We start from the raw sequence: 12,513 nt of genomic DNA on the forward strand, positions 1-12,513 counted from the left end.
TCCCCTCCCCTTCTCCCCGGCCGACTGGAGCGAGGGGCAGGGATGAGCCTGTCCCTTCGGCGCGCCCCCAGCTTCCCCGGCTGCCTAGTCGCGTTTCGCGTGGAAAAGCCACTTTCTCCGCCCGCCGACATGGGCCCGATCGGGGGCTACAGAGGACGCGTCCGCGGGCTGCGGCAGCAACAGCAACAGCCGCAGCGCCGCGGTCTCCGCGATTGAACTGGTATTTGGGCGGCTGGTGGCGGCGGGGACGGTCGGGGGGTGGGAGGAGGCGGAGGAAGAGGCGAAGGAGGAGGAGGGAGAACCCCGTGCAACGTTGGGACTTGGCAGCTCGCCTCCCCCTGCCCAAGGATATTTAATTTGCCTCGGGAATCGCTACTTCCAGAGAGGAACTCCGGAGGGAAGGCGCGCGCGCGCGCCTGGAGGGGCCAGGCGAAGACCCCCCCGCCCCCCAACCTCGCCCGCCCGCCCGGGCCGCCGCCTGCCAGCGCCGGACTCTGGCCCCGGCGGCGAGAGATGCATCTTAGCTTCTTCCCGATCGCGGCGGCTGAGAGGAGACTTGGCTCTCGGGGGATCCGGGCTGCACTCGCGCCGGACGCGTTGCCTCCCCCCCAGGGCATGAAACGCCAGTAAACTCGGGTCGGGGCTATCTCCTTGGCGCAGCTGCTGCGTCCTCCCTCGACCGCCCCTCCCCGGCGCAGAGGGCGGCGTGGATTTCGGAGTCGGGGTTTCTGCCGCCTCCAGCCCTGTTTGCATGTGCGGGGCCGCGGCTAGGAGCCTCCGCCCCCCACCCGGTTGTTTTTCGGCGCCTCCCTCTGCTCGGCAGCATGGCGAGCCCTCCGGAGACGGACGGCTTCTCGGACGTGCGCAAGGTGGGCTACCTGCGCAAACCCAAGAGCATGCACAAGCGATTCTTCGTGCTGCGGGCGGCCAGCGAGGCTGGGGGCCCGGCGCGCCTCGAGTACTACGAGAACGAGAAGAAGTGGCGGCACAAGTCGAGCGCCCCCAAACGCTCGATCCCCCTGGAGAGCTGCTTCAACATCAACAAGCGGGCGGACTCCAAGAACAAGCACCTGGTGGCCCTCTACACCCGGGACGAGCACTTTGCCATCGCGGCAGACAGCGAGGCCGAGCAGGACAGCTGGTACCAGGCCCTCCTGCAGCTGCACAACCGTGCCAAGGGCCACCACGACGGGGCCGCGGCGCCTGGGGCCGGAGGCGGCGGGGGCAGCTGCAGTGGCAGCTCTGGCCTCGGAGAGGCCGGAGAGGACTTGAGCTACGGGGATGTGCCCCCAGGGCCCGCCTTCAAGGAGGTCTGGCAGGTGATCCTGAAACCCAAGGGCCTGGGTCAGACAAAGAACCTGATTGGCATCTACCGCCTCTGCCTGACCAGCAAGACCATCAGCTTCGTGAAGCTGAACTCGGAGGCGGCGGCCGTGGTGCTGCAGCTGATGAACATCAGGCGCTGCGGCCACTCAGAGAACTTCTTCTTCATCGAAGTGGGCCGTTCCGCAGTGACGGGCCCCGGGGAGTTCTGGATGCAGGTGGACGACTCCGTGGTGGCCCAGAACATGCACGAGACAATCTTGGAGGCCATGCGGGCCATGAGCGATGAGTTCCGCCCTCGAAGCAAGAGTCAGTCTTCCTCCAACTGCTCCAACCCCATCAGTGTGCCGCTGCGGAGGCATCACCTCAACAACCCTCCACCCAGCCAGGTGGGGCTGACCCGCCGCTCGCGCACCGAGAGCATCACGGCCACCTCCCCGGCCAGCTTGGTGGGCGGGAAGCAGGGCTCCTTCCGCGTGCGTGCCTCCAGTGATGGCGAAGGCACCATGTCTCGGCCCGCCTCTGTGGACGGCAGTCCTGTGAGTCCTAGCACCAACAGGACCCACGCCCACCGCCATCGAGGCAGCTCCCGGCTGCACCCGCCTCTCAACCACAGCCGCTCCATCCCCATGCCTTCTTCTCGCTGCTCGCCTTCCGCCACCAGCCCGGTCAGCCTGTCCTCCAGCAGCACTAGTGGCCACGGCTCCACCTCAGACTGCCTCTTCCCGCGGCGGTCTAGTGCTTCTGTGTCTGGCTCCCCCAGTGATGGCGGCTTCATCTCCTCCGATGAGTATGGCTCCAGTCCCTGCGATTTCCGAAGTTCTTTCCGCAGCGTCACCCCAGATTCCCTGGGCCACACCCCGCCTGCCCGGGGTGAGGAGGAGCTAAGCAACTACATCTGCATGGGAGGCAAGGGGGCCTCCACCCTCACTGCCCCCAATGGTCACTACATTTTGCCTCGGGGTGGCAATGGTCACCGCTACGTGCCAGCTGCCGGCTTGGGCACAAGCCCAGCCCTGCCAGGAGAAGAAGGAGCCGGTGTGGCAGATCTGGATAATCGGTTCCGAAAGCGGACTCACTCTGCAGGCACCTCGCCTACCATTTCCCACCAGAAAACCCCGTCTCAGTCCTCTGTGGCTTCCATTGAGGAATATACCGAAATGATGCCCACCTACCCACCAGGAGGTGGCAGTGGAGGCCGAGTACCCAGCTACCGGCACTCTGCCTTCGTGCCCACCCACTCCTACCCAGAGGAGGGTCTGGAAATGCACCCCTTGGAGCGGCGTGGGGGCCACCACCGCCCAGACACCTCCAGCCTTCACACCGATGATGGCTACATGCCCATGTCCCCAGGGGTGGCCCCGGTGCCCAGCAGCCGGAAAGGCAGTGGGGACTACATGCCCATGAGCCCCAAGAGCGTGTCTGCCCCGCAGCAGATCATCAACCCCATCAGACGCCATCCCCAGAGAGTGGACCCCAACGGCTACATGATGATGTCCCCAAGCGGCAGCTGCTCTCCTGACATTGGAGGTGGGCCCAGCAGCGGCGGCAGCAGCAGCGGCGCCGCCCCTTCTGGGAGCAGCTATGGCAAACTCTGGGCAAACGGCGTAGGGGGCCACCACTCTCACGCCCTGCCACACCCCAAACTCCCGGTGGAGAGCGGTAGTGGCAAACTCTTGTCTTGTACAGGTGACTACATGAACATGTCGCCCGTCGGGGACTCCAACACCAGCAGCCCCTCCGACTGCTACTATGGCCCCGAGGACCCCCAGCACAAGCCAGTCCTCTCCTACTACTCATTGCCAAGGTCCTTTAAGCACACCCAGCGCCCTGGGGAGCTGGAGGAGCCTCGGCATCACCAGCACCTCCGCCTTTCCTCCAGTTCCGGTCGACTCCTCTACACTGCGGCCGCAGAAGATTCCTCGTCGTCCACCAGCAGCGACAGCCTGGGCGGGGGATACTGTGGGGCTCGGCCGGAGCCCGGCCTCCCGCATCTCCATCATCAGGTCCTGCAGGCCCATCTGCCTCGAAAGGTGGACACAGCTGCCCAGACCAACAACCGCCTGGCTCGGCCCACGAGGCTGTCTCTGGGGGATCCCAAGGCCAGCACCTTACCTCGGGCCCGAGAGCAGCAGCCGCCTCCCCCCTTGCTGCTCCCTCCGGAGCCCAAGAGCCCAGGGGAGTATGTGAATATTGAATTTGGGAGCGATCAGCCTGGCTACTTATCGGGCCCGGTGGCGTCCCACAGCTCGCCTTCCATCAGGTGTCCATCCCAGCTCCAGCCAGCTCCCAGAGAGGAGGAGACGGGCGCAGAAGAGTATATGAACATGGACCTGGGGCCGGGCCGGAGGGCCACCTGGCAAGAGAGCGTGGGGGTTCAGCCGGGCAGGGTGGGCCCGGCGCCCCCTGGAGCTGCTAGCGTGTGCAGGCCGACCAGGGCGGTGCCCAGCAGCCGCGGCGACTACATGACCATGCAGATGGGCGGTCCCCGGCAGAACTACGTGGACACCTCACCCGTCGCGCCCATCAGCTACGCCGACATGCGGACGGGCGTCGTTGTGGAGGAAGCCAGCCTGCCCGGGGCCACCGCGGCCGCTCCCTCCTCATCCTCGACGGCCTCTGTTTCCTCCACTGCTCCTCCAGGAACAGGGGAGCTGGCGGCCCGCTCGGCCCTGCTGGGGGGCCCGAGCGCCTTCACGCGGGTGAACCTCAGTCCCAACCGCAACCAGAGTGCCAAAGTGATCCGTGCCGACCCGCAAGGGTGCAGGAGGCGGCACAGCTCCGAGACCTTCTCCTCGACGCCCAGTGCCACCCGGGTGGGCAACACGGTGCCCTTCGGAGCCGGGGCTGCCGTCGGGGGCAGTGCTGGTGGCAGCAGCAGCAGCGCCGAGGATGTCAAACGCCACAGCTCTGCTTCCTTCGAGAACGTGTGGCTGAGGCCTGGGGAGCTCGGGGGAGTCCCCAAGGAGCTGGCCCAAGTGTGCGGGGCCACTGGGGGTTTGGAGAATGGTCTTAACTACATAGACCTGGATTTGGTCAAGGACTTCAAACAGCGCCCTCAAGAGTGCCCACCTCAACCGCAGCCTCCTCCACTCCCGGCCCCTCATCAGCCTCTGGGCAGTAGTCAGAGCGGCCCCACCAGCCGCTCCAGCGAGGATCTAAGCGCCTATGCCAGCATCACTTTCCAGAAGCAGCCAGAGGACCTCCAGTAGCTCAACTGGACATCACAGCAGGTGCGTTTCATGGTAACAAAGTCAGAAGACAAAACTGCTTTTAACCTGGTGCTCGAATTCTGTGCCTCTGCCCCAGGGCCCTTCCCTCTCCTCCCTCTGCTTCTGTAGGGAGTGCACTCCTGGGAGGGAGAGGTCTGGGCACAGGAGGGGACATGTGCCTGATGGTCAGATAAATCTATAGAAGCAGCCACTCCAGAGAGCTTTTCCCCTTGAGTTTCCCAAGTGAAGTACTTTAGTATTTCCAAGACATATACCCTGTTAATACCAGTTCTGAGGTTTGTGAAGTTCGTTTGTAAGAACCTTGATCTCCTTATGGAAGTTTTCTTTTGACTATATACTTAGGTCAGTCTCTAGAAGGGACAGTTCTACAAAAATATTTGTTAATCCAGGGGCTTAGCCCTTCATTTCAAGGTAATTTCTCAGAACTCTTAAGGGTGATCTTATCAAGTTGCCCTGTGTACTTTAGTTCTGTGATTTCACAATACCAAGGCAACATAAGTAGCAGTGGGAAACATCAATTTTTATTCCTGTTGCCCTAAAAAGATTCAGAAGTAAGAGCTTGCTTTAGGCTTACAGATTTAGAGAAATAGCTGTCTGTCTATGACTCTCTTTAGAAAGTAATTATTAGTGACACTTTGTTTCTGAATGAAGATTTATGAAATATTACCCACACATGGACCCATCACCTCACAGGCATGGCTGCTTTTACACAGTGAAGTCTGCCTGCATCTGGGACCCATTATTGAGTTAAGAGTTATGAAAATTCATCCCACCGTGTCAGCCTTACAGTTGTCTGTTCTTGCTAAGGCCTGTTCAGAGACCCCCACATAGATCATATGGGGGCTACTGTACATCTTCTGTAAAATTGCTTAACATATTTATGTTGAAAAGAAATATTCAGACAGGGAGATGGAAGAGTTTGGTTTTCATCTGCATTGAATGTAAGGGCTAAACCTTGTCCTCTTCCTTTGTAGGATATTTACTGTTTGCTTTTTAAGTTCTAGAGTGGATGCCTCATTAATGTTGAAAGTTGGCTTCGGGTCTTCTGTGGCTAAGGCTGTACTGAAAATGAAAAACATTTCTAATAGGAAATTAGCCTGCCCTTCATTCTGTTGAGCTTTTTTCTGGTGGTCATAATTGTGGGAAGAGGAGAGGAGTATAGTTTGCAAATAATGTGATGAGTTGGCAATGTAGACGTTTCCAGCATTTGGAAACACTTTATTCTGACAAACATTATCTTGTGATAACCTTTTTATATATGTTTCATCAAATGTGCTTTTACATTATTCTTCTTAATATGTGCCCATCCATAAGAAATTCATGTGTATTTGGGGTTCCTATTCCTATTGATTCTAATATTTGACCCATATCATTTGCTGTTTGTCTGGAACAAGGCACAGGCATACAAACATTCAAACTAAGATTTTAGGGGATATTATGCAAAACATTTATTTGATTAGTATTTAGATTTATTTTCATGATTCCTTCTCTATAAGAGAGATTTAATTGTGTGCATCAACAGTAAAAATTTTGGTTGTTTCAAATGATGTTTTGGGACATGTGGATCCCTCTAACACTTTAGCTGTTTGTGTTGCAAAGTTTCTCATTTATAAAGGAATGGGAATTTGAAAGGGGAAAAAAAAATTCCAGCAGAACCAAGATTTTGGTTTTAAAGAAGAAAGAAGCAGCTAAGAAACAACTCACCTGTTTTCTTAATTTGATCAGGGTTTTTTGTTTTTGAAAGTAGAATAAATAATATTTTGCTTTGAAGGAAGTTGACCAAATAAAGTTTTCATTTTTCAAAATGGCTTTAAAATAAAATCCTCCTTGTATTGAGGATACATTAAAAACAAAGCAACCCAAACAAAACAATCTTCTAGTCTTAACTTTCTGAGGGAAAATATAGTATTCTGGAACAACCATATAGTCATTCCTTAATAATTCTGAAGCAGCAATAGACCAGCAATGGACAGCACCATGCCAGAAAAATTCTACAATGTGTATTTGTAAGACGTAAATGGAGAGAGGTGAGGGTGTGTGTGTGTTTTAAGTGAGGCACCAAATGCTACTTGGCACATATACATCCTGAATTCTGCTTGTTTGCCTTTGCCCTGTTGCCTTTAAAGATGTAATTTAATAGATAATTATCATATGAAACAAAAAGAAATCAAGCCTGTCTGTGGCAAACCCCTTTGCCTGGGAAGGAGTATGTTACTTTGTGAAAACATTTTCCTAACTTCTCAGCAATTGCTATCTTTGCCTGTCTTTCTTATTTCTCAGGTAAAACCTAAAAAAGGAAAAGGAATGAGGGTCTTGGAGATGTGTGTGTGCTCTTTCTCTTAACTCATTTTAAACGTCTCGGCTTGTTGACTGTTTTCCACCGTCTGTTACAGGAGAATGTTTCCGAGGCATTTAGCGCAGGTGCCCAGGAGTGTTGGTTGCCCTTGATTCACCTTCTGTCTGATCACCTTTTCTGTTTCCCTTCTCCACTCTCGTCCATCCATGTCTCCTCTGGGTTCTAACCTGCTGGATTTTTTTTCCGGTACCCTCCTCTCCCATCCCCCTTGTCTCCCACCTCTTATTTAATGTTCCTGCCATTGTCTGTTTTTTTCTCTCTCTTCTCTCTCTTTGGCTCCATTTCAGAATTTCGCAGTACTTGTGGCCTACTCTCCCCAGAGTTAATGGAGAGCCCCGAAAGCAGGGCAGAAAGGGCACAGCAGCCAGCTATCTTCAACCAGCGTTTACAAGTTTGTTTTGTTTGGAAACTGCTGCTGGGCAGGTAGAGCAGGCTTTGGCAAAGACATAGACTCCTGCCATCTATTTTAGGTTCCTTTTTTTTGGGGGGGGGGGGTCATTTTGTTCTGTCCCCTTGGGAAAAAAGTCCATTTTTCTTCCTTCCACTGCATTTCCTAGCTGTGATTTCCAGGACTCCTACCTCCAAGTCTGCCTCCCATCTCTCCTTCCCCGTTCCTCCCTCCTGTCACCTCGCTGTGTGGCCTTTTTGTCTGGCACTTTCTCATCTCCACGGTCACCTTTGCTTCTTGCATGCCTCTCTTATTTATTTGGCACTTGGCTCCCCCACCCTCCTACAAGCCCTTTTGGCCCGGGGTTGGAGGGGTTAGTATCGAGGCGGAGGCTACCCTCAGACTCCCACCCGGTCCGTCGCCGGTCGCCCGAGGGCGCGGGGGCGGCGGGACCCCATTCCGCACGCGGCGCGTGGTGGGCGGTGGCGGCGGCGGCCGAGCCCTTCGCCCCAGCAGAGCGGGGCAGAGACTGGCCCCGAGTGGGCGGGGCAGCCGGGTGCTGATTGGCCTCCGCCAGAGCCAATCAGCGCGAGCGCAGGCTGTGCTGCAGCAGCGGTGGGGAGGGGCCTCGGGTGTAGGGGGTCGACTGGGGGCCTTGGTTGGGGTCCGGCGTGGGCGGCGGGCCAGGCATCCGGGCTGTAGCCTACCCCTCTCCCGCCACCCCTTCCCTCTGGGGCCGCGAGAACCGAGCCAAACACACGCCCCCTCCACCCCCTTCCCGGAGGATGTTGTGCACTCGGCCCTGTTAGTGTGCATCCAGACCAGAATCCTAAGAATGAGAAAGTCCAACCAGCCCACTGACAGAGGCCGGAAACGCACACTTCCTCTTATATTTAATTGAGAAAAATCCAGGCCGTGACCATGTGACGTGCCCCATTTTGTTTCCCTCCTCTCTTTACTACGGTTTACTACTACGCCACGTTCCTGTTCCTTCACCTTCCCAGGAAGCTACAGCACGTGGCTTAGAATTGATTGGGTTGGCTCAGGAGTTTTACATTTATTTCTCTTACTATTGGGAGGGAGGAGAGAAAAACAAAACAAAACATTGGAGTAGAAAATACAAGTGCTGTGGCAGGCACCGTGTGGGGATCATTCGGAAAACACATTTGGCTTGAATTTGCCTTGGAGTTAACACTTTACTGAGTGCTTGCAGTTTGCAAAGCAGGAAGCTAGGTAAGATCAACAAAAACCGACCATCCTAGGCCCTCGGGAGTTCCCGGTGAAATGAAAACATCTGATATATCTTTGCCAGTCGTGAGAATCTAGAGATTCATTATAAGGGCTTGGATAGGGTTCCTTACTGAGCTTGGAGGTAATGCGGCTTGCTTCTAAAAAAACGATTTTTTTTCCCCTCTAGTGACAGCTCATCAGACAGACTGGACGAACTGATTTTGAAAGCTTGCTAAATTTGTGTTGCTCTCCCTCAACATAACCAAACTTTTGTGCGCTGTATAACCAGATGAGATTGGAAATTTGTTCACATTTGTCTTTTCTACAGTAAAGAGGGAAAGTAACAGAGAAATTCCATGGAAGTATTTTCTTCTCTCCATGGCTCTCAAATAAGTTTTTCTCAGCAGCCGGCAATCACTGTTGCAGTCGCTGAATAAGCCCCAAAGGCAGCATTTTTCCTTAGGTGTTGATTGAAACATCACAGGTGAAAATGTAAGGAAGTAATTCTGTGCCCCCTGAGTAATTCTGTGCCCCAATACTGTGTCTGAGCAGGTGGGAGCAAGCTTCTCTGTTCCAAAAAACTTTGAGCATTTCATAATTTCTACCAATGTTTGGGTAGCATTTTATTTTAAAAATAAATCCATAAACATTTCACATATTGTAGTTATTTATCTGATTACCCCCCACCCCCCACCCCCCCACCCCCAAATAAACACTATCTTCAAAATTGTCTTAGAGTAAGAGACTTGGAATTCAAAAGGGAATACTTCCCTCCCTTCTCCCTGTTTTTTTTTTTTGTTGTTGTTTGTTTATCAAAATTCCTGGAAAATAATTTAACTCCATCTTGAATGATACAATGGAAAAAACAGTTCCTGGGAACCAGAGATCTTGGGTTGTAACACAGCCTGTGTCCTTCCTAAGCCGGGTGACCTCGAGAAAGTCGCTTAATTTCTCTGGACCTATTTCCTTTTCAGTAACTTGAGAATTTTGTACTAAATTATTCTAACCTCTTTTGCAGCTCTAAACATAGCGATATTTTGTAGAAAATGACAGATATTCTTTAATGGGTCAGTTGTAATGAGGGTTCTTTCTGGAAAAGCTGTTGTTGTGGTTGTAATGAAGCGCATTAGAATGTTCTGTCCCGTTCTACCTTCTGAATCACTGTTTTGATTTAATTCAGGACTGATTTCAACCTTTCTTATTTGGATGGAGCATTTTCAGGTTTTAACAGACCTTAAGACAAACCTTCCTGACTATACCAGTCTAAGTTTTTGGAACCTTCTCTAAACTCAGTTTGGCTCCTCTCCCCCCTCCTCTTTTAAAAATAAAATTTATGTAAGGATGTAAGTTGGAGAAGACTCTTGAGAATTCCTTGGACTGCAAGGAGATCAAACCAGTCAGTCCTAAGGGAAATCAGTCCTGAATATTCATTGGAAGGATTGATGCTGAAGCTCCAATACTTTGGCCACCTGATGTGGAGAGCTGACTCATTTGAAAAGACCCTGATGCTGGGAAGGATTGAGGGCAGGAGCAGAAGGGGATGACAGAGGATGAGATGATTGGATGGCATCACTGACTCCATGGTCATAAGTCTGAGCAAGCTTCCAGGAGTTGGTGATGGACAGGGAAGCCTGACGTGCTGCAGTCCATGGGGTCACAATGAATCGGACATGACTGAACTGACTGAAGCATGTAAGTTACCTGCTGATTCCTTCACTTTAAGGTCAGCTGTTGGAAGCACCCCTCCCCGCCTGACAATATGCTGTTTAGTCACTAAGTCCTGTCCCACTCTTTTTCGCAACCCCATAGACTGTAGCCTCTGGTGGCTCAGTTAGTCAAGAATCTGCCTGCAATAAGAAGATCCAGGTTCAATCCGTGGGTGGGGAAGAGCCCCCGAAGGAAATGGTAACCCACTCCAGTATTCTTGCCTCGGAAATCCCATGGACAGAGGAGCCAGCTGGGCTACAGTGCATGGGGTCACAGAGTTGTACATGATTTAAGGACTGACTACATCACCACCAAGACTGTAGCCCGCCAGGTTCCTCTGTCCTTGGGATTTTCCAGGCAAGAATACTGGAGTGGGTTGCCATTTCCTTCTTGAAGGGATCTTCCTGACCTAGGGATCCAACCCTTATTTCCTGCATCGTAGGAAGATTCCTTATTGACAGTTTAGGTCAGGCTTTAACCAATCCATTTCCATGGCGTTATTCGGTTGGAATAGAGCTGGTGGTCTGTTTATGGATAATGTTTCTCAGTTGTTCCATCAGAATCCTTCAGTGAGGTATCCACTTGAATGAATGGAGAGGAAATCAGAGAGGCCAATTGGGAACTGTAGGAAGTCATGCACAATTTTTTGTTTAGTTTAGTTTTTCCTCTGTTAGGTGTGTGAAAAAGCTCAAAGCTTCTCTTGCTGGCGGAAGTTAGCATTGTGCAGTTTTTGTGGTTCAGATTTTTGATTGGTCGTCTGAGCTGTTCAGTGCTTTGCTGACCCGGTGTAACCCTTCCTGTCCAGTTGCCAATGCTTCCAGAAGGTCGTAGCCTTTGGGCACATCCATGTGGATTTCATAAATCATTAGAATAGTCTATTGACTCTTTCATTCAAAACTTCATTGACCTAATGCTTTTCCAGTCTTCCTCCTATAATCAGATCTATTTCTTAGCTGTATTGTATATAAATGATTCCTTTTATTTTGGTGGGTTGGTAGTTTTAGTATAATGGAACGCTTCACCATTTTAAGGTTTTGTTTTGCTTTGTTTTAAAGAAAACCATTTCCTCAATTATTTCCTCATGTTACAGAGTTAGTGGAAATTGTATTAAAGGAAAATTGCTTCTGGTGGATTAACTTGAAGTCAGTTTCACACTAAATATTCTGTAACTTTTTTCATACTAGTACTTTTCTTGTATTTAAAATTATAGATACTGTACCACATTTATAATTATGTAATTGACATTATTTCATTACCTTGAAAATCTATAGCTATGTGGCAAACTTGAAAAGTTCTCTTAAAAATGTTATTGAAATAGGCTGAGAAGTTGTAATCACTTTGAACTTGAACAGAATTACATTTTAATATTAGTATGGTATCATAGTATACTCATTTCAAACAATGGTGAAATATGGCAAAAAATAAGTTGTAAATCTTTTTAAAATGATAGACTAGTATATCTTTTTTTTTTTCTATTCTTATCTTCTGTTATGAAAATGGTAGTATTTCTCCCATTCTTAATTTAAGGGAATAGGGGTAGAATAGAGCAGATAAGTATAAGGTACTGTCATCTATGGGAAGAGGAACGTATTCCATTTTAATAGTCTTGCTGCAGGCTCTACTGTAGTCTGTTAAAACAGATTTGTTTGGCTAAATGTTATTTGTGCTTCTTCAATGAGTCAGTGATCTTTGAATAACACAGCTTTTAAAAATGCTGCTTTTCTTTTTCAACCCCCTTTCTGCATTTCTGTTAATGATGGCCATGGAATTGAATATGGGTCAGAGTATAATTTTAATTGTATTTATCTTCAACCAGAGAGGAGATTTTTGTGATTTTATTACCCTAGTTTGAATATTCTATTGAGTAAACTGAGTTGCATTCATGGTCTTTGCCATTCCGTGATTTTTTTGTTTTTGTTTTCCATTCTATGTCACCCTGTCCAGCATCACCCTGGCTCTGTTAGAGGCAAATTCACATGCATCTGATGATAATTGGTCAGGCTGAAGAAGATGTCTGTATAACCCAAGTTGTAGTAAGGGAAAGACTGTAGTAAGGAAAAGACTTTGATAAACTACCCTCCCCTCTTTTTTTCTGTTGACCAAAAAATTCTTCAGTGTGAGTTCTCTGATTGTCCTTGACATATTTGGGTCATATAACTGAGCAGTGTTAGTTCATCTTGAGAAATTCATAGTTGTGTTATGTTTGTTGAAATGATCAAAGAGGCATTCTTTTTGTTGTTTTCCTTCAAATATATCTAGTGTGGCAAACAAATTAT

At 50.6% G+C, this 12,513-nt stretch overlaps 1 protein-coding gene across 1 annotated transcript in view; it reads left to right on the forward strand.

Annotated features, from left to right (window-relative positions):
* Positions 1 to 824: 824 nt before the first annotated feature.
* The window catches only part of IRS1 (insulin receptor substrate 1), a 63,707-nt gene continuing 52,018 nt past the window's right edge, over positions 825 to 12,513 (forward strand). The window contains exon 1 of the mRNA XM_043909854.1: positions 825 to 4,556. Within this exon, the coding sequence (XP_043765789.1) occupies positions 825 to 4,535 (3,711 nt within the window). The 3' untranslated portion in view covers positions 4,536 to 4,556. The remainder of the gene's footprint in view (positions 4,557 to 12,513) is intronic.

This window comes from Cervus elaphus, chromosome 8 (genome assembly GCF_910594005.1).
Source record: "Cervus elaphus chromosome 8, mCerEla1.1, whole genome shotgun sequence".
Classification (NCBI taxonomy): domain Eukaryota; kingdom Metazoa; phylum Chordata; class Mammalia; order Artiodactyla; family Cervidae; genus Cervus; species Cervus elaphus.